Here is a 25,221-nt window from a genome sequence, read left to right on the forward strand (position 1 = left end):
TAGTGGCAGTGAGAATAGTGAGTTGGATGAGAGACTCGGAGAATCAGCAGGGGGATCATAACTCCGCCTAAAGACGTGGGGCCCCAGAGTTAGTGGGACATGATTGGAGGAAGAGACTTTTTGGGGAGCAGTTTCTGGATCATGGTTGTGTTTGGGCAATGTCAGGACTGAAACTTGGATTAGGGTCTGACCTGGGGGGCCATTAAGGGAATCAGAGGGAGAGTCATTGGTCTCTGAGAAGATCGGGGCTGGAGTCCGGGTCTGGGGAGCATTATTAGGATGAGGACCAGTTTTAGCGTGAGGACTAGTTTGGGGTTGAGGTTGTTGATGGAGACCAGTTCACTTTTTCCGCATCTTCACATCATACTCGGACCGGGGTTGGTTGTAACCACCACCTCCTGTCCCACTGAGCTCACCCACACGGATTGGAGGAGCACGGAGGCTCTAAGGACGTACCTTCCTTGGGCATCATGGGGGTGGGCATCCCACCTGGGTGAAGCCTGATGGCATTCCCAAACTGGGAGATAGAGTCAGGGAAGAGTGAAGTGCCCTCGGTGCTTGACTCCGGTCCTTTTTCCCCAGATGGCCCACTGTGTGACCTTGGTTCAGCTGTCCATTTCCTGTGACCACCTCATTGACAAGGACATCGGCTCCAAGTCTGACCCACTCTGCGTCCTTTTACAGGATGTGGGAGGGGGCACCTGGGCTGAGGTGAGAAGGACCGTGAGGTTAGGGTTGTGGAGGGAGCCTAGGACTGTTTTTGGGGTGGAGGGTGTGTGGTGTGATGCTTATTGGCCTCTGCCTACAGCTTGGCCGGACTGAGCGTGTACGGAACTGCTCGAGCCCCGAGTTCTCCAAGACTCTGCAGCTTGAGTATCACTTTGAGACGGTCCAGAAGCTCCGATTTGGCCTCTATGACATAGACAACAAGACCCCTGAGCTGGGGGATGATGACTTCCTAGGAGGGGCTGAGTGTTCCCTAGGACAGGTACGTAGGGATTAAAATCGTTCAGACACAGGTTTAGTAAGAGCCCTGTCAGACAACCAGCCTGCCCAGAACTTGGAGGGGGGTGGTCAGGCAGGACCTAATCCTGCCTGAGATCCTCACACATATACCTGCCCCCTGCCCCCGCTCTGCCCAGATTGTGTCCAGCCAGATACTAACTCTACCCTTGATGCTGAAGCCTGGAAAACCTGCCGGGCGGGGCACTATCACGGTAAGGAAGAAGTCCGTAAGGGCGGCTGGGGGGCTTTACATGGAGGAAGAATTCATGAGGTGACCCAGTCTCCTGCCTCCCTTACCTAGGTCTCGTCTCAGGAGCTGAAGGATAGTCGTGTAGTGACCATGGAGGTAGAGGCCAGAAACCTAGATAAGAAGGTGTGTGTAGAAGGAGACCCTGGGGTTTCAAGAATGAGGGGGACTGGAATGGTGTGTTGGGGGTCAGGTGGGGGCAGGGGTCTGGCACAGTGATTGTTTCTTCCTAATCTGATAACAGGTCTCTGTGGTATTGACAGGACTTCCTGGGGAAATCGGATCCATTCTTGGAGTTCTTCCGCCAGGGTGATGGGAAATGGCACCTGGCATACAGATCTGAGGTGTGAGACCCCTGGAATTGGGGGTGGAGGGGTAGGGTGGGAGAGAGTCTCCTGGGATTTGTGGCTAGCAAGGTTTGGAACACAGAGAAAAAGACTACATATGAGTAGGAAAAGGATGGCAGCTCCCCACCCACCAGGCCAGAGCTCACCGGAGATCTTGCCCTCCACCTTCAGGTAATTAAGAACAACCTGAACCCTACGTGGAAGCGCTTCTCTGTTCCCTTTCAGCACTTCTGTGGGGGAGACCCCAGCACACCCATCCAGGTGAGGAGCACGCCTCCTGAATGGGCTGAACGGGTCTGAGAGCCTGGGGAGGGATTTATTCTCACCTGCCACCTGCCTCCTGGTCTTGGTAGACACACACCTTGCCTCGCAGGTGCGGTGCTCAGACTATGACAGCGATGGTTCACATGACCTCATCGGTACCTTCCACACCAGCTTGGCCCAGCTGCAAGCAGCCCCGGTGAGTGCTGGCCCTGCTCAGCGTGCTGAGGTGGCCTAGAGGGCTGCAGCCCAGGGAGCGGAGGAGGGCCGGGCAGTTCCACTCCAGTCCTGGCTGAGGCTCTGGGAGTTTCCTACCCTAATTGTTCTTTCCTCACCAGGCTGAGTTTGAATGCATCCACCCTGAGAAACAGCAGAAAAAGAAAAGCTACAAAAACTCTGGAACTATCCGCGTCAAGATTTGCCAGGTGAGACGACAGCCCGTGTGACCCCTGAGCTCCATGGCTGCAAGCCCTTCGCCACCCATGACCCTGGTTTCTTTCATCTGCAGGTGGAGACAGAGTATTCGTTCTTGGACTATGTGATGGGAGGCTGTCAGATCAACTTTACTGTAAGTTGCTTTACCAGGGGCAAGAGAACAGATCTGGGGCTCACGGAGGCTTTCAGCCAAGTTTGCCCCAAGGTCTCCCATGAATTTCCCTTGAACTTCAACCCCTCCTCCTATCCTAGGTGGGCGTGGACTTCACAGGCTCCAATGGAAACCCCTCCTCACCCGATTCCCTGCACTACCTGAGCCCAACTGGGGTCAACGAGTACCTGACGGCTCTGTGGAGTGTGGGCAGCGTGGTGCAGGACTATGACTCGTGAGTGACTTCTCTTGCCCACGCCCACTCCCTGCAGATGCTTCAGCCTCTGGGCTCCCAGTTCCCTCACGGCTCTTCCCCAACTCACTGTCCTCCCACAGGGACAAGCTGTTCCCAGCGTTTGGATTTGGGGCCGAGGTGCCCCCTGACTGGCAGGTGAGCACTCTGTTCCCCTCCTGTACTCGTGTTTTCAGTTTCAGGGTTCTGATTTGGGGGAAGCAGTGAACTTGCTGCCTGGCTCCCAGCTTTATGGATGCATCCCCTGCGGGCATGTGTACACGTGCTCAGGACTGAGTAGCTCCTATACGATGCTTGGTATATACCATATACCATGCTGCCCTTTTTCTTCGTAAAAACGTGGTCATGGGGAAGGAACCTCATTTTCATTCTTGCCCTCAGGTCTCCCATGAATTTCCCTTGAACTTCAACCCCAGTAACCCCTACTGTGCAGGTAAGTCCTCCATCCTCAATCATAAGGCAGATCTGTCCAGACCTAGAGGGCTAACCTTTGCTAGCAAGTGAGAATGGCGGTGGGTGAGCAGACACCTGACTCCAGTGCCCAGAAGACTGGATTTTAGAGCTAGGACTCCAGAGTCAAATCTTCAACCTGCCACCTACTCACTATATGACTTGTGACTTGCTTAGCTTCTGTGTGCTTGTAGGTTACAATATTGTAGGATATGGAATTTTTAAGGAGAGGATGTATGTACTGCTTGGTGTGTACTAAATGCTCTCTAAAAAATGGTAGCTATTATATTATCATTATCTCTGCCTAGAAGCTCACAGCTGCTTATTTAGGCATCAGCTCTTTTTAGGGTGCTTTTTACCCCAAGTTCTTTCGTCTAGAGAAGGCCAAACCTCGTGGCTCACTAGCCACCCCCACATGGGCAACAAGCTATAGTGGAAAACTTGACCTGAACTGAGTTTTTATTTTGACCTGAGTTCAGACTTAGAGAAAAGTTGCAAGAATTGATCTAGGGGATCAGGTCATTGGAGCTCAGGAGTCAGGGCCCCGGTGAAAGGGGCTATTTACCTTCACCCAGATTGTCCTAACATGAATGTTTTACCACGTTTGGTTTATTATTCTCACTCAAGTTCTCTCTACCCCCCACCACATATATACTTTTTTTTTTCTGAAATGTTGAGAATTATAGTGAATAAGCCCTGCCCCAAGTTTGCCTCTGTGGCCCCACCAACTTTGCACCCATCTTCATTCATGTGGCCTTTTATCCCTAAATACTTCAGTGTTGCCTAAAATCAAAGACATTCTCTTACATAACCACATTATAATCCTCAAAGTTAGGAAATTAACATTAATACAATACTATTATCCAGTCTATAGAGTTTATTCAAATTTTGCCCTTTGTCCTGACTCCTACAGCAAAAGAAAATCTTGGATCACATGTTGCATCCAGTTGTCTTATGTTCCAGAGTTCTTCGTGTCTTTCATTATATTGACATTGTTTAAGATTACAGGCCTGATAATTTGTAGGCGGTCCCTCAGTTTGGGTATACCTAATATTTCCTCCTGATTAGATTGAGATGATGCGTTTTTGGCAGGAATACCGTGCTGCTCTTCTCAGTGTACCGTATCAGGAGGTGCACGTGACGTTGATTCATCCTATTACCAGTCTTGTTAACTTTGAACGCTTGGTTAAGGCAGTCTGTCAGGTTTCTCCACTGTGCAAGTACAGGTTTTCTCTTTGTAATTAGGAAGTGTCTTTAGGGAAGATACTGTGAGGCTGTACCAATGTGTAAGTGCTCATTGTCTTTTACCCTCTAATTTTAGCATCCGTCGATGATCCTTGCCTGAATCCGTTATCTCTATGATTGTCAAATGATTTTGTAATTCCTTCTGCATTTATTAAGGAAGAGTTTTCCCTTCTCTCCCGTTATTTAATATTTCTGTGGATTCTTATTTTATTAAATGTATTGTAGCTCATTATCGTACTGAGTGGGTTATAATCTGATGCTCAACTGTCCTAGATTTTTCAGGGTGTCCCCTTAATCTGGGTTTTAATTCAAGCTGTGATTTAGGGCAAGTGTCTTTGGCTTTAATTTCCTCATCTGTATGATAAGTTTAAGCACCTTGGGTTATAGGGACGATTGAATGAAATGCACCCAGGTTCCCAAATCTCTTTGGCCAGGATGGGGTGATGTCAGGAGTGGCTCAACCCTGAGAGGCCCAGTGTTTTACAGTGGTTTTGTCCTTCTTCTCTAGGCATCCAGGGAATTGTGGATGCCTACCGCCAGGCCCTGCCCCAAGTTCGCCTGTATGGCCCCACCAATTTTGCACCCATCATCAACCATGTGGCCAGGTTTGCAGCCCAGGCTGCACATCAGAGGACTGCCTCGGTGAGGTCATGGGACGTAGTGGTGGTAGGGGGTGGTCGCAGTCAGGGGCTCCCTTGAGGGTTATGTAACAAGGGACTTGTCAGTGTGGGAATGTGTGGCTGGGGTGTGTAGAGGGTCTGCCTCAGTATATGAATGGGTTCGCCCCCAGCAATACTTCGTGCTGTTGCTGCTGACCGACGGTGCTGTGACAGATGTGGAGGCCACACGTGAGGCTGTGGTTCGTGCCTCCCACCTGCCCATGTCACTGATCATCGTGGGTGTGGGCGGTGCTGACTTCGACGCCATGGAGCAGCTGGACGCTGATGGTGGACCCCTGCGTACACGGTCCGGGGAGGGAGCTGCCCGTGACATAGTGCAGTTTGTGCCCTACCGCCGCTTCCAGAATGTGAGTCGGAGCACGCATGGGGGCGTTTACCCTTCCACCTCTCCTGATGTGGGAGGGATACTCACCCTTTCATCTAAGTCTGGGGCAGGGTTGGGTGTTGGGTTTTATATCCCTTCTTGGGTATAAAATGTAGGCCTCGGCGGGCTGGTGTGGCCCCCACTGACCTTGCCCCTCTTCTCCTGGCAGGCTCCTCGGGAGGCATTAGCACAGACGGTGCTCGCAGAAATACCCATGCAGCTGGTCTCCTACTTCAAGGCCCAAGGTTGGGCCCCATTGAAGCCGCTTCCAGTCCCAGCCAAGGGCCCTGCACAGGCTCCGCAGGCCTAGATTCCCCTGGAGGGTAGCTTGTGGCCGGTCCTCTGCCCTGTGTCCCCAAGGTCTGCACGCACAGCGCCCACCCCTGCACACACACCCCAGTGCTCGCACTTTATATTTTATACTTTTTGCTGGCATTTTATATTTTATACTTTTATACTTGCTCCTGCTGTTGCTTGATCCCACCTGCTTGCCCCTGGAGCCCCTCATTCAATAAAGATCAGTGATGACCACTGCTTTGCCACCCAGCACTCTGTGTGTATTGGGGTGGGAATCTGTTAGCCATGTTTCCTTCGCTCTGAGCCTATTCGTTGACCTCAGGGTTTGCTGAATGAAAGATGCTCCTGACAGAATAGCTGCATTCAAAGATATTGGGTATTCCTGGCCATATATCTGGAAACACAGACTCTATTTTTTGAAAATACAAAGATTGAATGTAAGTCAGACACCCAGCCTACCCTGAGCTGAGCTGGGAATGCAGGACAATGTGGAAAGTGCTAGGGGAGGGATGAATTTTAAGACGGAGCAAGGGCTATGCTAGACTTCCTGGGGAAGGAGCAGTGGTAGTTCTAGTCTTAAAAATAGGCAACAAGCTTGAATTGTTTAACAGCTTTTTTTTTTTTTTTTACTAGAAAATTATTATGTACATCCATTGTAAAAGAAATAAAATACTGGAAAAATACCACCTAAACTCCCATGTCCCAATAAAACATTTGGTGCATATTTTTTAGTCCTTTATCCATAGTATTTATAGTCTATATATGTTTTTTATAAAAATGGGATCATATTATACATACTATTTTAGCATGCTTTAAAATAGATAATGGAACAGGTGAGGGCCCCTGTCTTTCCTAAGTCTGACAAAAATTATTTTTCTAAATAGGATATTATACATACTGTTTATACCTTTATATATATTTTTTTTTTTTGGGGGGGTGTCTTACCCATTAGAACTTAATTGCTGATCTCATTCTTTTTAATATCTATATACTATTCTGTGTATGAGTGTACCGTACCTTATTTAGCCAATCTCTTACTTACTGAGATACGGGTCCCTTCCAGTTTTGTTCTGTTCAAACAGTACTGTGATGAATATCCTTGTATATTTATCTGTGCATTTACAGGAATGTTTCTGAAGGATTAGTTCCTTGAAATACTAGATCAAAGGGTATAAATACTGAAAATTTTAATAGATATTGTGACTTGCCCTCCATAAGTTTTTTACCCCATTAATCTGACGGGCAATAAAAGAAAAAAAGAAAATCTCATTTTTAGTTTGAATTTATTTAATTATGAAAGCTAGTTATCATTTCATATATTTGTGAATTTTATTTCTTCAGAATAGCCTATTTATAAGTTTTTATTTTTATAACCTTTATTCTGTTCTTCCCAAGCCATTGTCTTCTCATGTACAGTATCTTTTGGTCTATCTCTTTTCATATAGAAGTTTTAATTTTTTATGTATACCAATCTAACTTGCTTTAAAAAAAATTATCCAGGGCTGGCCCAGTGGCTCAGGCGGTTGGAGCTCTGTGCTCCTAACGCCGCAGGCTGCCGGTTCGATTCCCACATGAGCCAGTGGGCTCTCAACCACAAGGTTGCGGGTTAGAGTCCTTGACTCCCGCAAGGGATAGTGGGCGGCACACCCTGCAACTAGCAACAGCAACTGGACCTGGAGCTGAGCTGCGCCATCCGTAACTAAGATTGAAAGGACAACAATTTGAAGCTGAACAGCACCCTCCACAACTAAGATTGAAAGGACAACAACTTGACTAGGAAAAAAGTCCTGGAAGTACACACCGTTCCCCAATAAAATCTTTAAAAAAAAAATTATCCATATATCATAATTACTTTCCATGACATTAAACATTCCCTTATATTACCATTTCTATTGTCTGAATATTATTTTTGGACCATGATTTACCTTCTTAGATACTATAGATACTATTTCCAGTTTTTTCTTTGTAAAAACTGTGATGAATATTCTTAAAAGTATTATCTTTGATTACATCTGTATCCTTTGGATCCATTCTTAGAAATGGAATTGCTGTGACTAAAAAGAGTATAAAATTTTTTAAGGCTTTTGGTTTTTATTGTGAAACTGCCCTTCAGAAAAGTTGTATTTTCATATTACTAACTTCAAGCTTTGAGACCACTCGAGAATCTTTCCTTTGTCTTCAAATTACAAAAGTAATACCTCCCCCCCAATGTAAACAGATGGAAACGTGCTCCATCCCCACACACACTCAGCATTCCACTTCCTAGTATGTATGTTCTTCCAAACCATGAACACACTGGGAAGGATCTTAACAGCCAAGACATTGCATGTTTCTTTGTTCATGCTGGTTCCCCTTTTCTACTCTGCTAGAGTTCTACCCTGGTAGAACTCCTTCATTTTTTGATGACTGTCTCTTCCATCTGTTTTTCTCCATTTCTACTTTTGAGTAAAGAATTCTTGAATCAGTAAATGGTCCTGTTTCCTAGAGCATCCTCTCTCCTACGATATTAGGCTCTTTGAGGGCAGGATGAAAACTAGGACCATCTGTACCATGCCTCACATAGAGTTGGGCACTCAGGTCTCAATAAAAGCCACCTGAGTAGGGGCTCTGTCAACTGACCCAGATGCTTTCTAGAGGTTCTCAAGTCTCCTTAGGTTTTTAGTGTTTACCTGAGGGAAAGTGGTAGTTCCCCCTCCACCTGCACCTGCAGGAGTCAAGGGACTTTCCCAGAGGTTGGGGGTAGGAATTGTGGGGCACAAGTATGGATTCAGGCTGACTGCAGGTAAGGGTGGCCTGTGGAGGAAGGTGGGCATGGGTCCTGCTGTGACACTATTTCCTAGCTGTGTTACTTGGAGTAAATTTACTTGGAGTAAATTTCCTGATCTGAGTGGTCTCGTCCCCTCTGGTTGTGAGAATAATGTCCAGAGCACATGGAACGACTCTATAAACATGAGTTGCTGCTACTATACCGATCTGGACTTTTCTAAGAAAAGAGTATACATTGGGAGGTAGACTCCCCCCATCATACATACCAAAGGCGACCAGAGCCCCCCCAACAGACACCTCTCCAGCAATGATCCAGCTTCTTCCAGCACAGACCACTCCAACAATCAGCATTTTAATGGGGCCCCCCTGTGGCACTGTCCCCTGCCCCCTCTGAGGTTTGCATGCCATGGGCTCGGACTCGATACAAGCACGTGAAACGGGGATGGCCCCAGTTGCTTAGAATCTGGATCTTCACCTTGGGAAAGGCAGTTGGGGGGTCATTCTGGGGAGACAAATGGATCATGCCAAGGCCTGCTCTCCTTCCCAATCTTCTCACTGTCCCACACCCTTAGCACCCTCACCCCTAGAGACAAACACACCTGTAGGTGGAAAGTCTGAATCTCAGATTTCTCCACATCAAAGGTGAATTTCCCCAAGAAAACTTCAGTCTTATCATCAACCTGGAGGCCCTGGTAGGTGAAGAGTGAATGGAGGAAGAGTGAGGCACAGGTGAAGGAGGGAGAAAACTTTGTTGAGGACCCACTGTGTGTTCAATAGCTATATGCATGCTCTCTCATTTATTTTTTGGTGTTAGAATAGTGTGGAATGTGGGCTCGAAGAAACCAGGCTGTGAATTTTAGTCTAGCCAATTGTTAGCTATGTGACCTTGGGCAAATAAGGTCCCCTTTCTGAGCATTACTTTCCTCATCTGTGAAGGGGAGATAATAAGTATGTCATAGGTTGTGTGGATGCAAGGAGATAAAAACCATATGCTCAATAAGCCATAAGTAATATTTGGATATGGTTATAATTATTTATGAGGTCTGACAATTAAGTTCGCGAATTTTCCACCGTGCACTTCCATTGGCAGCACTGTACAAACAACTTGCTAAGGTTTCATAACCTTGGTATAGCAGTGGCTCACAGCTGTGTTTGTGTCGACATGGGGCGGTGTCTTGCTGAGTGGAGTTCATTATTGTTGCCTGCTTTTGTGTGCCATTGCAAGAATGTCTGAGCTTGAATTAGAGCAACAAACAAACATTAAATTTCTTGTTAAACTTGGCAAGAGTGGAAGTGAAATCAGGGACATGTCAGTCCAAGTTTATGGGGATAATGCCATGAAGAAAATGCAGTGTACAAATAGATTACACATTTTTCTGAGGGGAGAGAACGCATCACTGATGAAGAGAGGTAAGGGTGGCCAGTAACGAGCAGAACTGACAAAAACATTGCAAAACTTTGCCGAATTGTGTGTCAAATTCATTGGCTGACTGTGAAAGGATAGCAGACCAAGTAAACATCGATAAACAGTTAGGAAAATCTTAACTGAAAATCTTGGCATGAAAAAGGTGTGTGCAGAAATGGTCCCAAAGGAGCTCACGATGAACAAAAGCAAAAGAGAGTTGAAGTATGCCAGACCTTTTGAAGAGGCAAGACGATGTTCTGGGCCGTATTATCAGTGGTGATGAAACATGGGTGTACCAGTACAACCCTGAAACAAAGCATCAAAGTGCACAATGGAAGTCAGCCAATTCTCCATGACCAAAAATGTTCTGTCAGTCCAAACATAGAGTCAAAATGATGTTGCTAAACTTTTTTGATATCAGAGGGATTATTCATTATGAATTTGTACCAACTGGACAAACATTTAACCAAGTTTACTATTTGGAAGTGCTGAAAAGGCTGCGTGAAAAAGTTAGATGACCTGAACTTCTCGCCAACAATTCATGGCTCTTGCATCATAATGCACCAGCTCACACAGCACTGTCTGTGAGGGTTTTTAGCCGGTAAACAACTATATTGGAACACCCTCGCTATTCACCTGCTCTGGCCCCCAATGACTTCTTTCTTTACCTGATGATAGAAGGAAATATTGAAAGGAAGACATTTTGATGACATTCAGGACATCAAGGATAATACGAGGACAGCTCTGATGGCCCTTCCAGAAAGAGTTCCAAAATTGCTTTGAAGGGTGGACTAGGCACTGGCATTGGTGCACAGCTTCCCAAGGGGAGTACTTCAAAGGTGACCATAGTGATATTCAGCAATGAGGTATGTACCACTTTTTCTAGGATGAGTTCGCAAACTTAATTGTCAGACCTCATATAACCTACAGCAGCCCTGAGGCAAATGGTAGTATCTCCATTTTATAGATAAGCAAGCGAAGACTCAGATGGTAGCATCAGTTTTCATGACTGCCTGGTGCTTTCTAGGCAAAATCTCCCACCTCCTAGGCCTCCGCCCCACTCACATAGACTGCAAAATCGCGGGGGGCGCTTTTGGCTCCCCCAGTGTGTGCCACACTGGCTGGTGGATGCTGCAGGGTGATGTCACTCAGCTGCACACGACCCGGCAGCCGAATCACCACCTGGCCCTGGTCGCCTTCAAAAGCCCAGCAATTCCCAGGGAACACATCTGGCTGCAGGGGGAAAGTTGGACCGTCAGAACCCATGAACCGACAGAGACTGTAGCCCTTCCCCACCTTGTGCATTGAGTCAGGTAGGCCCCGCCCTCGGCTGGACCTCCTCACCGCCACACTCAGCCCTTCACCCCAGCCAGAGTCCCTACCCAGCCAGATCCTACCTGCGGCCCCAATCCCTAGCCCTGCCAGCTTTCCCCTTCAGCTCAACGCCGTCCTAGGCCTCGCCCAGCGCTTCACCAGCCCAGCCAAGCCAGACCCCGTCTCCAACCGGACTCATTCCCCGCCCAGCAGGGACCGCCTAGCGCCCCGTCCTGAGCTCAGCTAGGTCCTACTTCCAAGGAGCTGTTGGGTCCTTTCCCCAGCGTCCCTCCCCTGGTCCCATTCTGGGATCCAGGTTCCAGGCCCACCTCCAGGATAACCGTGGGCGGCCGCGCATAGTTCCAGAAGCTGAAGCGATTCCAGAAGTAGGCAGTGTTTGCATCCTCGTAATCGTGGGATGTCTTCTCTAGGTCGATGGAGGCTCCTGGAGCAGGGAGTGCAACCACTCAGGCGGCTCTCAGGCCTGACTGATAGCTGGAGCAGGGTCTGTCTGAGGTCGGACTCCTTGGGCTGGTCATGTGCGTAGGTCTATATCCGTGTCAATGTCTCCTCAGTCTCTCTCCCTGTCTCTGAGTCTGTCTCTCAGTGTCTCTGGGTCTTACCTACAGAGCTCAGCGCATAATCAGGTTTCTGCACAAAGTCCTCATTCAACCTCTGGAATACAAGCTTGGCCACTCTCTGAAAAGAGGGAGGGTGGGACTTGCTGGCCAGATTTATAAGGGGGTAGAGTCCTCTGGAACTAGGTTCTCTGGGATGGACTTTGTGGGTCCCGAGAGAAATCCCGAAGTTGGAGCTCTGGGGCAGGGCTTTAAGGCTCAGGACCCAGGGAGCAGGGCTCTGCAAAGGGTTTCTAAGATGGGCCGGGACTGCAGCAGGCAGGGCTCCTGGACACCCCTGGGGAACAGAGGTGAGAGCAGGATGCCCCTGCAGGGCTCACCTCGCTGTTGGCGACGCGAACGCTGGACACCTCCTTGTGCAGTTTGTTCAGCTCAGCCTGGAGCTGCTGCAGCTGCTGCCCCTGGGAGCGCACACGCTCGTGGTACTCGCTGCAGGCGGGAGGTTGGCACAGTGTGGTTGGCCCCCCTGTCCCTGGGACACTTCCCGTAAGGCCCCCCACAGAAGCACTTTTGAGCCCCTCGATTCCCCACCCCATCTTTCACCTTAGAGTCAGCATCTCCTTAGGTTCCTATTGGAGGGAGGGAGGTACAAGATATAAAGATTGCTCATCACCCACCCAGCCCCTTGCCTACTTCAGTCTGGAAGCAGCCAGACTCAAAGGGCTTTCTTTTGAGGACTGCCCCACCTTCCCTGACCTTCCAGGACCCCTCAAAGACCCTCAAGCACCTCTGGACACAGTCTCTCAGAAATTCCCTGTTTAGGTCCAGCCCTTCCAGCACTGGCCCCTTCCAGCAGCCCAGGGGACAGCCCCCACAACCTCTAGGCTCATAGGCTTCCTGCCACCCACCCACCCCAGGACACAGTCTCCCTTACTTACATTCTCCAAAGGAGGAACCAGACACAGGAGGCCCCACCAGAGTGCTGGAGAAAGAGGAAGGTGGTTTCAGGGGAAGGGAAGGGAGAGAGTTTCCCTGGCATAAAGGGACAGTGAGGGAGAAGAGGCTTGAGGGTGTTGAGCCTGGGCTGGGACTACTGGGCTCTGAAGGGGACGGTGGGGAGCTGAAGGGCAGAGTCGGCTGAGGGATACAGGAAAAATATACCCAGTTTTGCTCCAAAGCATCCAGGGCTGTGGCCCCAGGGTATTCACCACGTCCTTACCTGTCAGAAAGAGGCTCAGCAGTGAAACAGCCGTGAGCAGAAAGCGGATGGAACAGACCTCCCTGAAGAACCGGAGGGAAGCTGAGGCCCCAGGACCCTAGGGAACCCCGCAGTCCCCACCCCAGGCTCCTAGACCTAGCTCCTGTGAACACGACTTAACCAGGTCGGAATCGACTCAGCTGGGTACTGCCCTGCTCCCCACCTCCTCCAAAGAGCAGCCCCTGGGGCTCCCCCTTTCCTCTCTCTGACCTGTACACAATGACAAGCACGTCTCCTAGGCGGGATAACAACGCGCTCAACACCTGAAAAAGTTGGCCTGAAGAGAAGAGAGGGAGCTCAGAGACGGGCCTACGGCTTAGGAAGGGGGAGATGCAGAGGGGTGGGCTAGGAGAATTAGACCGGGGCAAGGAGCGTGAGTTGAGGCTCAGAGGCGGTGGATCGGGATCAGGGAAGGGGCTGGAGACGAAAGCATGGGCCGGGGGTTGAGAACGGAGAACAGAGTCTCAGCGATGAGAACTGGAATTCGGGGAGGGAAGCCGGAGGGTCAGAGGGGATCTGGGCTGGCCTGGCCATACTTAGGAAGCTCTTGGACACTCGCAGGGGAGGCATCTCCTGCCTCAGGTCCAGGGCCGAGAGAAGGTCGAACTGCTCCTCAGAGACAACGGGAGAGCCAGCCGGTTCTGCAGGAGCCCAAGGGCTCCATTGGGGCCTTGCGTACCGCAAGCCCACCCTTTCCCCGGGGCCCGGCCTCAGGTTCCCCAGCCCAGAAGCGGGGCAGCCTCTCACAGGCTTGGGTCCCGCGGCATCCTAAGCCTGGTCTCTCAGCACTCTGAGGCTCCGCCCCTCAGGGATGCTCGCTCAAGATTAGTCCCACCTCCAAACGGAGGCTCCGCCCCCAGCAATAGGTCTTGGTGCGGCCCCAAGTCCCAGGTAGCCACTCAAGCTAAGATCGAGGCCGCGCCTCCTCAGTGGTGCCCAATAGTAGGATTTTCCCCCCCAGGATTGTCCATCACACTGAGGCCCCGCCCCTAAGAGGATCTTATTTAGTGCCGCCCCTCTTCACCCTATAGGGCCCGCCCCTTGGGGGGTGCCCATATGTAGTTCCATCCGGTTTCTGTGCCCCGCCCCGCCCCTTATGCCCCGCCCCCTCCCTCGGCTTACCCGGGTTCGACCCCGCCCGCACCCGAGGCCCCGCCCCTCACGGTTGCCGCTCCACAGGCGGTCCGCCCATTGTGGCTCCGAGGCGCCGGCTTCTGCCGAGAGCTTCCAGCCCGTGCGGTTCTTCCGGGCACTCCTGAGCTCAAGGCGGGCTCACCGCAGCTCGAGCCCTGGGCTCTTCTGCCCTCGGGCTCCCCGGGCCCCGGCCCAGCTGACCGGTGGCCGCTACTGTCCCCCGATGTGGCGCTCACTAAGCTGTTGCTGTTGTCGCTGTAGAAGTTGGGCGTGTGCTTGTGCGGGGACGCGACTGAGCCTGGGCGGGGACTCCGCCGCATCCTGGACCCCCGGCGGGCCACTCACGGACACCAAAGTCGTCCGCAGCCGCCAAGGCCTTCGGCCCTCCCTCAGCCGATGCGCGCCGCCGCGACCACACAAAGCCTGCGTGCAGCCGGCGGGCCCCGCGGCCGGACCCAGCCGTCTCCCTTGTTTCTGGGCCCGGCTGCAGACGTCATAGAGGAGACCGCGGTCGCCGCGGAACGCCCTGACGGGGTGTCACAGAGCTGTCGTGACATCATTGGGAGCCATGCAGGTCTCTCTTACTCTTTCTCAGGTTAAAGCAAGCAATGACATCACCCAGAACACTCTATCTAAAACTGCACTCGGCTTAAAAGAATTTCCATCCCCCTCCTGCTTTGTTTTTCTCCTCGGCACTTACCACTAACATGCTATACGTTTTATTTATTTCTTCATTGCCTGTCACCCCCACCAGCACGTAAACTTTATAAAGACAGGGATTTTTGTTTTGTTCACCGCTGTATCCTTCCGCACCTAGACAGGCTTAGCATGTAATAGGTTTTCAAATATTTGTGAATGAATGAATGTTAAGAAGGGGCAGGGGATCACCCAGGGCACTTCTAAATAAACATTTAGTCTCTTTTGCTCTGCACACCCTTCAGGCCCCTCCTCTCATCCCAGTCATCAAGCCGGGGAACTCTGACCTCGGGATCTGTGGGTCCCCTCTCCCAGACCCATATTCACCAAGAGTCTGTGGGGTGAGAATTTAGTACCCACCAATCACCCCCCACACTCAGACCAACCACCTGAGTCACTGAGAACAGAATGAAGAATCACAGATGGTCATAGCCAAGAGACCAGAGGTCCACAGACTCCCAACTGATAGAAATCAGGCGTACATTGAGATTCTACTCCAGCATTTCTGGAGTGGGTGCAGGGGTGTGCATGTTTGACAACCACTGGTGTGATACTGATTAAGGACCACACTTTGAAAGGCAATGCAGAACATTCTGTGCACATTGCACAGCTAGGCAAACAGGTGCACAGAGGGGAAAGGACGGTCCTAAAACAGTGTGTGATAGAGATCAGAATTCCAAAATCCTGCCCTTGAGGCCAGTACTCTTTCTGCCACATCATATCTTCTTTGGAATGTTAGGAAGTGGAAGTGGCAGTTCTTAGAGGTATTGAGGCCCAGGGAGAATCTTCCAGGCTGTGTTCCAGCCCAGAGAGGAGGTGCCAGCGTTAGGTTCCAGATGGGTGGCATCAATACTTTGCTCGATTAGATGCCACAGAGCTCAGGGTAGGAAGAGAGGAAAAGGCCAAGGCACTGCAAGCTAAGAATTCTGGTTCCCCCTCTGCCTTCCTGTGTCCCTGTCTATCAACATCTGGGGGCCTTGAGTTCTAACCTGGACCTTGCTTAGAAACAGAACAACCATGCCTCTTGTCTGATGTTTTATAGACCCCCAAAACACAGTTGAGTGCCAAATACCTGGGAAATAAGTAGAACAGGGCTTTGTAACCCCAGTATTGACATGGAGAAGCTGAAGCACAAGAAGGCACAATGTCTGGCTCAAGGCCACACAGCCAGGCTCAGCTCCTCTGATGGTCTAATCTTATCTGCTGCTGCCGTCCGATACGTTTCTTGCATGCAGGCCAAACTTCACAAATCAGTTTCCAGAACACGCCCTGCATTCTTCCCCAGTGCCTGGATATCTATATCTGCTCAGCACCTTTCCTCAAAGCCCATTTTAAACACTCCCTCCTCAAGGAAGCCCCTCTAGCGTCCCTCCACTGAGCAACCCAGCCTGACCCTTTCCTGTTCTGATGGGGACTGCAATCCTTCTAGGCTTCGTTTGATGTTGTCTGTAGTCCATGAACCTACCGGAAGACAGAGGACATTTCTGATTCATGTCTGTGGCTGCACTCCCTTCCTCCCAGAGGGCATAGCACAAGGCCTGCACATAGGAGGTGTCATTACATAGAATTATTAAGTGGATGGTCGTGAAATACACTCAATGTAGTTGCTGTCACCCATGGGTTCAGACTGCGAGATACGTTCATTCCTTCATACATTCAGTAAAAGCACATCTGTTTAAGGGTAATTAACCTAAGCTAGGAGTTTTATGTCCAGAAAAATGCACAGGTGCTCAGTATTTTACAGAGAATTTCAAGGGTTTGCTGACTCCCTGGAGTCCAGCGATAGTCCCATTAGTAAACCCCAAATTAAGGACCTCCGGATTCTGGTTAAGGTGTTTTGAACACCTGTTATGTACAAACTAGGGACACACATTCAGTCACTCGCTAATTCAATAAATGTGTTGAATGCTTATACCACTAATGCTGGGGGCTAAGGGATTCATTTATTAACCCATCCATCTATTCAGCCAGTGTTTTGAGGGTCTACAGTGTAGCCACACCCTGAGCTGGGCATGAAGACAGAGAGATGAACAAGGAACATGAGGCCCCATAAGCTAGCTGGACCAGACTAGGGTGCTGTCCTCTCCCTTCGCCTCGATCCCCACACTGTCCCAATCTCCCCCCACCCCCACCAGGATGCAGGATGGAGGCTGAAGCTGGTGCCGGCAAGGGGGACTGAGCTGACCACAGGGACCTTACCCCACCTCTTAGTCCTTGGGCTTCTTTCCCTCCTATGACCCCCCAGACCTGCTCTCTGTGTGTTTGACTAAAGGGCAGGGATTGCTGAACCTGCTGGGTGAGTCCAGTGAGTCAGAGGCGATTCAGGTGTTCAGAAAGGTGGGCAGGAGGGCATGCAGGCAGAAGCAGAGCCAGTGGCCCTGGGACAATGGCTCTGACTGTGTGTGTACGGCGACTAACAGGGCTGCCAGGCACCCATGACCGACAAGTGAGGCTCAGCTTTCGAGGTGAGGCTTGCAGGGGTGCTTTAAGGATTTTTGGAATTGAGGGGGGTCCGGTTTCTCCATTCCCAAGGCCCCCTACCCCATCCCTAGGCATCTCTACAGCGTGTCCCCTTTCTCTCCCTGCTCAGTATCTCTGAATCTCTGCCTCGTCTCCCCATCTTCTACTTTGCTTTAAGGGTGAGTCCAGGAGGACTGGACTCTGGGCTAAGGATTTGGGGGGGGGATGATATTTTGGGGGAGGGAGTGATAAATGACTAGATTCAATTCTGAGCAGGATTTACCCAGAAAACGAGGAGAATTCATTGTGGTCAAGAAGCAGATATCGGTGAGGTCAGTGGGGTGGGGTCCTGGATGGGGAGAAGCTGATCTGGGCCTCATCTAAGTCCATGCTAGGGGTAAGGGGCTCATTCCTGGGATTTGAGAGGTATAGTCTTAGGAGGTGGGGTCAGTCTTAGGCTTGAGAGGTCAGGCCCAGTTTGGGACAAGTCAGAATCAAGATGGGGGACTGATTCTTGACTGGTAGTTATCCCAGATCAGCCCTAGTATGGAGTCAACCCAGTGTTGGGGGTGTTGGTTCCAGGTTTGGAAAATTAGTCACAGAATTAACACCAAGTCTGGAGGGTTGGCTCTTATTTCAGGCTTGGGAATGAGCTCTGGACTGGGGTTCAGGGTTAGCCCAGCATTGGGTGTCACAAAGTTCTTCCTATCCCCAGCTTTTCCGTTGGCCACACTATGGGGCGTCACTGGCTGGGGAGTGTCTTTCTGTGCAGGTGGTCAATTGCAGCCGTGTGTTCAGCCCCAGGTGAGTAGGCCTGGGGGAGCCAAGGATGCAGGTAGGGCGAGGGGTGGCTTAGGGCATTCCCCTGGGTCATTCTGCTGTTCCATGCCACACTTCCAGGTCTCTGGGGACTCTGGTGATATCCCTGCAGCAGCTACAGAGCGCTGGGCATTTGGTGCTGCGGGAGGCCCTAGTGGATGAGAATCTGCAAGCATCTCCGGTGAGTCCCTCCAGCCCCCCCGCCTGCCACCCCCAAGCCTGAGAGTCCCTCTAAGTAAAGGGTTCTGTTTCTCAGAGGAGAAATCCCAGCCCCACATAGGAGTCACAACAAGGCCCCCTGGCCAAGGCACCTATCTATCATTGCAGCCTCTGCTGAAGTCCCACAGAGGCCAAGAGCCAGGTTCAGTCCTAAGGGTCAGGGGTGTGGCAATGGGGGCAGGTAAGGAGTTCTGTGCTACTCCCTGACCCTGTACTAGGCTCAATTCTCATGGGAGACAAAGCTAAACCTGGCTGGATTTTCCTGGTGTTTATGGAGGGTCAGTATAGCCTGGTAGAAAAGGACCTGGGTTCAAACCTCAGATCCGCCGTTTCCCGGATGAGAACTTGGACAAGTTATTTAGTCTCTCGAGGCTGTTTCCTCATTTACATTGTGTGGAGTCATACAAAATGAGCTTTTCATTCAGTCTGTCATAGCTTGTTGAGCTCTCATTATCAGCCAAGTGCTGTGTTGATCTATGAGGATGGAGTGGTGAGCAAAGCCAGATAAGGGTTTGCCTTCTTAGAGCTCCATATCTAAAGAGAGAGGCAAACATTAAACAAATATTTATACAAATAAATGTAAAATTGCCACTGATGAGTCTTACAAAAGAGTTGGTAGGGGGCTGGGAGAGTGTATAGCAGAGAAATGTGATCTATTTGGGGGTCAGAAAAGGTTCCCTGAGGAAGTAGTGCATGAGTTTGGGATTGAAGAATGATGGGAGTTAACTAAGTAGGAGTTAACTAAGTAGAATGTCCCAGGCAGAAGAACCAGCATAAGCAAAAGCCCAGTGTCCCGAGAGAGCATAACTGGGGTGCAGGACAGAATCAGAGCCCATAAGAAATGGGGCTGGAAAGGTTGGTAGAGGCCAGACCATGCAGAGCTGTGAAGGCCACTGTAATGGATTTCCAAGAGCGATGAGAGAATTTTGGAGTCCTGTTTGGCCTCTTCAAGAGGTAACCCACACATGGTAAGTTCTTAATAGGTTGTGGGTAATCAATATCTCTAATGATCAGAGAAGAACCACATGTCACCATAGATGCAGGGCAGGAGGGTCTCTGTTTATAGGTGGAGGAAAAGGCAGTATCCCTGGGCTTCTCTTAGGCCCAAGGTGGTTTGAGTGGCCCATGGGCACACTGCATACGAGTACCTGGTTTCAGATCCAAGTGGAGCTTGACCTGAAGTACCAGCCCCCAGAAGGTGCAACTGGAGCCTGGGCAGAGGAGGACTTTGGGGCACCTATCCGGGACAGGTAACCACCCCCAAGCATAAGCAAGGCCTGGTGGTCCCAGCCCAGACATGCACTGAAAAGGGAGAATTGGTACCCAGTTCCACTTGGACCCAAGCTGCCCAACTTGCAGCTCTGTAGTCAGGCCTGGCCTTCTCATTCCTTTCATTTTTCTTCCTTCCAGCTCGGAGCTGATCATTCCCAATGTGGGCTTCCAGGAGTTGGAGTAAGTATGCGGATGACCTGGGGTTACCAGGTCAGTCTTTAGATTAAAAGCCAGTGATGTGGGGTCAGTCCCAGGGTCTGGAATCAGTACTGGATCAATTCCAGGGTTAGAAATCAGTCCTGGAATCAGGGGTCAATTCTAGAAATTGAGGGGTCCCAGGTGAGGGGTCAGTTCTGGGATTAGTGAGGTCAGTCCAAGGGTCAGGGAAGTCAAGGGGTACCCAGAGATGGATGATGGGTCCCAGACATGTCCTTTGAAGGCCTTTCCTATCAGGCCTGTAGAGGGCCGGTTGGAACGGCGGGCAGTGGCGTTGGGCCGCAGGCTAGCTCAAGGCCTAGCTCAGCAGGATGATGAGGACAACGAGCTGGAGCTGGAGCTGGAGTTGGAGGATGAGCCTGACGTGGAGCTTTCCGGGGTTGTGTTCAGCCCCCTCAAGAGGTAACTAATACCCACTGTACACCTGCTCCCACACCACACCAGTGTGTCAACCTCACTCACTCATACACGCAGGCCCCGTGCCCATCCACCCTCACAAGCACATGGTCCCGGGTATGGGTGAGGATTGGATATCCTGGGGTCAAGGGTCACTGACTCCTAGGCATAGACACTGCCACATTGACACACAGTTAACACTGGCTCACAGTTTTTGGAACCCATTTAGGTGATGAAAACTTGATGAGGGCAAGGAATTTTGTCTCTTTTTTTCACTGCCGTTTCCCAGTGCCTAGAACAGTGTTGGCACATACTAGGTGCTCAATAAATCTTTGTCGAATGAAAGAATTAATGAATAGTTTTAGGGCTCCAGGAATGAGTCAAATTCTGGGTGTAGGGTTGAAATGGAGGCAAGACAAGATCAGAAGGACTCAGAATCCAAATATTCAGAGGGAGAGATCTTATCCCCAGCACCAAGCAAGAGTGTGTGTGGTAGGGGGAACAAATAAAGTGAGAGCTGACCTTAACCCTCTCCGGCAGCCGAGCTCGGGGTCTGGTCCGCAGGGATCCCTTCCAGGTATCCAGAGCCCAGGACTTCCAGGTACCATTCTCCCTCCAGGCCCTAACCCTTGGAAATACCACATGCCCTCCACCACCTCAGGTTCTGCCCTCCCTACCTTGGCAGGCTTGGCTTCCTTTTCTCCTTCTTCTGCACCCTTCAGGTGGGGGTCACAGTTCTGGAGGCCCAGAAGTTGGTGGGAGTCAACATTAACCCCTATGTGGCCGTGCGAGTAGGGGAGCAGCGCCGAGTGACTGCCACCCAGCGTGGGACTAATTGCCCCTTCTACAATGAGGTGCGTGTGACCAAGATGGAGCGAAATCCAGGGTAACAACTGTCCACCGTGGGGGCATGGCCTCGGTGGACAAAGGCGCCATGGAGGAGGGGTGAGGAAGAAGGGCATTTTCTTTATATGTGAAACCTTCACATATAATCTTCTCTCAACCTTTCTTTTTTTCCCACTTCAACCCAGTACTTCTTGTTTGAATTTCATGAGACCCGGCTTCACCTCCAAGATTTACTGCTGGAGATCACGGTGAGTGGGGTTGGGGGAGAGAAGTTTCTGTCAGAGAAGGGAGGATGCCTAAACTCCAGGACAAACACCACCTTTCCCAGGCTTTCCATTCTCAGACTCTCCCCTTTATGGCCACCCGGATCGGCACCTTCAGGATGGACCTGGGCATTATCTGCGACCAGCCAGGTACCGAACTTGCCCCACACTGAGACTCATCAGCACAGACAAGGGCAATTGAGTCTTTGAGCACTGATACCTATGTGGTAACTTGTAAGACGTCAACCTCTTCCGAAGGCTGACCTCCACGCACTCCGCTCCCCCCTACTGAGCAGGATATGAACCCCGGCCATTGTCCACCACTCGGATTGTAGCCCCACGACCGCCCCGTGCATCCCTTGGGTCTCTTCTGACCGCTGGGCTGCCCCTCTGCCCCCAGATGGCCACTTCTACCAGAAATGGGCTCCGCTGCACGACCCCCGGGACACTCGCGCCGGGACCAAAGGCTTCATCAAGGTCACTTTGTCTGTGAGGGCGCGCGGGGATCTTCCCCCTCCACTGCCACCCCCGTGCCCGGGGCACAGTTCGGACATTGAGAAGTGAGCTGGGGTGAGGTCTGAAGAGGGAGTAGGACCGGGAGTGGCCTCCGGGACGCAATTAGGGGGAGGGGCCGAGAGTCGGGCTTCTCGGCCCTTCAGCGTCTCCCCGACCCCCACCCTAGGAACCTGCTCCTGCCGCGCAGGGTGCCGGCTCAGAGACCGTGGGCGCGACTGCGCGTGCGCGTGTACCGCGCCGAGGGGCTTCCCGCACTGCGCCTCGGGTTGCTGGGCAGTCTGGCCCGCGCCCTGCACGACCAGCGCGTCCTCGTGGACCCCTATGTGCGGGTGTCTTTCCTGGGTCAGCAGGTAAGTCCTTTCCATCCTCACTTGGCGGAGGCTTAGGCCCTGATCCCGCGCTGACCCCTCTCCGCCTGTCCTCGCCACCGCGTTCAGGGCGAGACGTCGGTGCGTGGAGAGGCGGCGGCGCCGGAGTGGAACGAGCAACTGAGCTTCGTGGAGCTCTTCCCGCCGCTCACGCGCGGCCTTCGTCTGCAGTTGCGGGACGAGGCGCCCCTGGTCGATGTGGCCCTCGCCACGCACGTGCTGGACCTGAGGCAGATCTCACACCCGGGCCGCGCGGGTGAGCGCATCTGGCGTGCAGCCTTCGCTTGGGCCCTGTCTGCCCTGGGTCCCGCCCCCGACGGCAAACTCCATCTCGTGACCCAGCTCCGCTTAGAAAATCAGCCCCACCCCACAGGACAAACTGTGCTCCAAGCCGACCCCTCCCTTCGTAGCCTCACCTGTCACCCCCAGACTACAAACCCCACCCTCGGTTTGACTCCGTTGACAGAATCCTAACTACAGCTGTACATCCAGTAACCACTCCAGCGCTGTGCTCCCTACAGATTTACACGTACATCAACAAGCCCGCTGCACATTACCCATTTACCCCGGCCCCTAACGGGATCACCTGTAGCTCCGCTCCAATCCTGACTCCACCTCCCAGGCTCTGGCTCCTCCCCTAGAGCCCTGACTCCAGCTGCCTGCAGCGCCTTTGGAGCTGAGCTGGTTCAGAAATGCTTCCAGGTCCTCATTCACAGCTGTCCATCTGCAGCTGTAAAAAGACTTCCCAGAGCAGCGAAGGCCCAATCGGACACCCCACCTCTCAAACTTGCAGGAAATAAGGGTGTAGTGCATAGACTGATCTAGCACTCACCTGCTCCATGGTCCCCTCCAATACACTGTTCTTGTCCCCACAGCGGGGTTTAACCCCACCTTCGGCCCAGCCTGGGTGTCTCTCTATGGCTCGCCCCCCAGTGGGGGACTCCGGGATGGTCTTCAAAGTCTCAACGAAGGCCTTGGCCAGGGCATTTGGTACCGTGGCCGCCTGCTGGTGGCTGTGTCCATGGAGGTGTTGGAAGGGAGAGCTGAACCTGAGCCTCTCCAGGCCTCACAGGAGTCCAGGTTGTCCCGGATCAAGGGAAAGAAGAAGAAAGCCAGGCGGGGCAAGACCCCACCGGGGATTCAGCAGCATCTAGACTCCAGCTCCAGCGCTGATGGGCCCGAGATTCCTAGTGCAATGGACGTGGAGGTGGAGGAGTTGCTGCCGCTGCCAGAGGTGGGGGCTGGGGTTTAGCAAAGGGACAGGATTGCTCTCAGCTCTGGAGGTTGTGATGGGCTCCTAGGCATTAAACACAGGAATGAGGGTGTGTGTGTCTCAGTTTAGGGGTCTAGGTGCAAACCGCAGTGCGTGTCCGCATGTGCTCTTGTGCATGTGGGGGGAAGGGGACTGACAAATCAGAGGTGGGCTGGAGAGGACTAAGCCCCAAGTCTAGTGGGTTGGTGCTGCAAGTGACAGAAAGGGAGGTAGGATACCTGCAGTGACTCTTCCAGGCTTCGGTTGCAGTGTCTTTCTGTGGGCATTGTGGCCAAGCATAGTCTGGGCTATAGCCTGGGAGGGTGGGGGCTGACTCCAGCCTGACCCACCTTCCCCAGAGCACCCTGGCACCCTGCGAAGACTTCCTGCTTTTTGGTGTGCTCTTCGAGGCTACCATGATTGACCCCAGTGTGACCTCCCAGCCCATCAGCTTCGAGATCTCCATTGGTGTGTGGCCTAGTGGAATCCCTGAGGGTCATGGGTTTGAGGGTGGTCACCCTTGTTCCAGACTTAGGCCCCTGGAACGGACAGTTGACCTTCAGTAAGGGGTGGGCTCAGATTTCTTTTGAAGCAGAGGAGGTTGAGGGAGTCAGCCTGATGTCCGCTGACTCTTGCTGCTCTGGGCAGGTCACGCAGGTCGCCAGGAGGTGCAATTGGGCCAAGGGTCCAGGGCCAGGGAGGGAACCGAGGGCGTTGCAGGGGAGGCACAGCCTCTGCTGGAGTCGGATGTGGGAGTCCGGCCGGAGGAGGAAGAGGAGAGGAAGCTGGGAATCCCTGCTCAGCGGCCTGAGCCCATGGACGGCAGCGGGTAAGTGTTCCTGGTGGATGGAAGAAGGGCTTTGAGGGATCCCAGCGGCCCAGGACTGCCCCTCACAGCCTCTGCTCCTCTCCGCCGGGCCCAGGTCATACCTCTGTCTGCCCCTGCGTCACCGAAAGCCATGCATGCATGTGTGGAGCCGCTGGGAGAATCACACGTGGCGCCTGCAGAGCAGTAACTGTGTGCGGAAAGTGGCCCAGAGGCTGGTGAGAGAAAGGCTGGTGCCCACAGGGAGAGGCCAGGACGCTGGGGTGTCCGGGAGACCGCAGCCTTTGAAGGGAGCTATGGAGCAGGACTAATGGGTAGAACACCAGGGAACCAGCACCTGATTGGTGCAAGGCCAGAGGGCCAAAGAGCACAGCTCATGGGCGCCCTGAGGAGGCCAGAATTGTGGGAGGATGAAGATCCAATATTGTTGGACCCAGGAAGAGGCCGGAGAAGGACATGGGTAGAGCTACTGGGAGCCGAAATCCAGAGGAATGGAGGCAGTGAGGTTCTAGAAAATCGGATCCACCAACCATTTGGAGCTAAAGACGGGCGGGGCCAAGAGGTGCTGTTGTGAGTGGGGGCGCCCTGGGTGAGAGTGTGGTTTAAAAAAGGTCGGATTCTGGTCCTCTCATGACTCTGACCCTCTCCCTCCATTGTGCAGGACCAGGGGCTCCAGGAGGTTGAGACTCTGCAGCGCAGGCCGGGGCTTGGCGCCTGCACATGGCTCAAACAGGCGCTGGAAGAACTGGTGGCTGGGAGCAGGTGAGCTGAGAACCTGTCTCTGGGCCAACTCCAGGGTGAGGGAGACTCGTGGTGGCGGTTTGGATTCAAGGGCGGTTGGAAGCTTCATTTACCTTAGTTTTACCCAAGAATGAGAAGGAG

The 25,221-nt window shown here is 52.1% G+C and overlaps 3 protein-coding genes across 9 annotated transcripts in view; 2 read left to right on the top strand and 1 right to left on the bottom strand.

Moving 5' to 3' along the window:
• LOC109448165 (copine-1) overlaps positions 1 to 5,969 on the top strand; it is a 33,923-nt gene extending 27,954 nt beyond the window's left edge. For all 7 annotated transcript variants that reach the window (XM_019733247.2, XM_074317897.1, XM_019733225.2 and 4 more), the window contains 15 exons: positions 583 to 711; positions 809 to 988; positions 1,143 to 1,217; positions 1,307 to 1,378; positions 1,516 to 1,596; positions 1,771 to 1,860; positions 1,973 to 2,059; positions 2,199 to 2,285; positions 2,369 to 2,428; positions 2,548 to 2,681; positions 2,783 to 2,837; positions 3,081 to 3,132; positions 4,903 to 5,036; positions 5,185 to 5,421; positions 5,608 to 5,969. In XM_019733247.2, coding sequence (XP_019588806.2) covers positions 583 to 711; positions 809 to 988; positions 1,143 to 1,217; positions 1,307 to 1,378; positions 1,516 to 1,596; positions 1,771 to 1,860; positions 1,973 to 2,059; positions 2,199 to 2,285; positions 2,369 to 2,428; positions 2,548 to 2,681; positions 2,783 to 2,837; positions 3,081 to 3,132; positions 4,903 to 5,036; positions 5,185 to 5,421; positions 5,608 to 5,748 — 1,614 coding nt within the window. In that variant the 3' untranslated portion in view covers positions 5,749 to 5,969. The remainder of the gene's footprint in view (positions 1 to 582; positions 712 to 808; positions 989 to 1,142; positions 1,218 to 1,306; positions 1,379 to 1,515; positions 1,597 to 1,770; positions 1,861 to 1,972; positions 2,060 to 2,198; positions 2,286 to 2,368; positions 2,429 to 2,547; positions 2,682 to 2,782; positions 2,838 to 3,080; positions 3,133 to 4,902; positions 5,037 to 5,184; positions 5,422 to 5,607) is intronic.
• Positions 5,970 to 7,478: 1,509 nt separating this feature from the next.
• Positions 7,479 to 14,510, bottom strand: SPAG4 (sperm associated antigen 4). The gene is made up of 12 exons (XM_019733275.2): positions 14,201 to 14,510; positions 13,593 to 13,697; positions 13,267 to 13,333; positions 13,018 to 13,079; positions 12,737 to 12,780; positions 12,402 to 12,427; positions 12,179 to 12,287; positions 11,844 to 11,919; positions 11,550 to 11,665; positions 10,972 to 11,139; positions 9,101 to 9,190; positions 7,479 to 9,003 (listed from the first exon to the last, which is right to left on the bottom strand). The coding sequence occupies exons 1-12, from the start codon at positions 14,508 to 14,510 to the stop codon at positions 8,854 to 8,856; spliced, it is 1,323 nt and encodes a 440-aa protein (XP_019588834.1). The 3' UTR covers positions 7,479 to 8,853.
• A 136-nt stretch (positions 14,511 to 14,646) lies between these two features.
• LOC109447769 (fer-1-like protein 4) overlaps positions 14,647 to 25,221 on the top strand; it is a 34,342-nt gene continuing 23,767 nt past the window's right edge. Inside the window, exons 1-18 of the mRNA XM_074317899.1 lie at positions 14,647 to 14,764; positions 18,062 to 18,150; positions 18,247 to 18,346; positions 19,543 to 19,634; positions 19,795 to 19,836; positions 20,110 to 20,274; positions 20,809 to 20,869; positions 20,991 to 21,122; positions 21,300 to 21,362; positions 21,443 to 21,527; positions 21,778 to 21,937; positions 22,060 to 22,243; positions 22,331 to 22,517; positions 23,137 to 23,495; positions 23,873 to 23,981; positions 24,162 to 24,342; positions 24,437 to 24,557; positions 25,001 to 25,101. Coding sequence (XP_074174000.1) covers positions 14,759 to 14,764; positions 18,062 to 18,150; positions 18,247 to 18,346; positions 19,543 to 19,634; positions 19,795 to 19,836; positions 20,110 to 20,274; positions 20,809 to 20,869; positions 20,991 to 21,122; positions 21,300 to 21,362; positions 21,443 to 21,527; positions 21,778 to 21,937; positions 22,060 to 22,243; positions 22,331 to 22,517; positions 23,137 to 23,495; positions 23,873 to 23,981; positions 24,162 to 24,342; positions 24,437 to 24,557; positions 25,001 to 25,101 — 2,237 coding nt within the window. The 5' untranslated portion in view covers positions 14,647 to 14,758. The remainder of the gene's footprint in view (positions 14,765 to 18,061; positions 18,151 to 18,246; positions 18,347 to 19,542; positions 19,635 to 19,794; positions 19,837 to 20,109; positions 20,275 to 20,808; positions 20,870 to 20,990; positions 21,123 to 21,299; positions 21,363 to 21,442; positions 21,528 to 21,777; positions 21,938 to 22,059; positions 22,244 to 22,330; positions 22,518 to 23,136; positions 23,496 to 23,872; positions 23,982 to 24,161; positions 24,343 to 24,436; positions 24,558 to 25,000; positions 25,102 to 25,221) is intronic.

This window comes from Rhinolophus sinicus, linkage group LG13 (genome assembly GCF_036562045.2).
Source record: "Rhinolophus sinicus isolate RSC01 linkage group LG13, ASM3656204v1, whole genome shotgun sequence".
Classification (NCBI taxonomy): Eukaryota; Metazoa; Chordata; class Mammalia; order Chiroptera; family Rhinolophidae; genus Rhinolophus; species Rhinolophus sinicus.

What these genes read in the sequence shown, in the direction of transcription:
- SPAG4 (XM_019733275.2), bottom strand. Translation starts at nt 14,510, where the DNA reads ATGCGGCGGAGTCCCCGCCCAGGCTCAGTCGCGTCCCCGCACAAGCAC. An exon ending in AGTGTCCAAGAGCTTCCTAA is followed by an intron (nt 13,334 to 13,592) that starts GTATGGCCAGGC and finishes TCTTCTCTTCAG; the next exon opens with GCCAACTTTTTCAGGTGTTG. An exon ending in TTCAGACTTTCCACCTACAG is followed by an intron (nt 9,004 to 9,100) that starts GTGTGTTTGTCT and finishes TTGTCTCCCCAG; the next exon opens with AATGACCCCCCAACTGCCTT.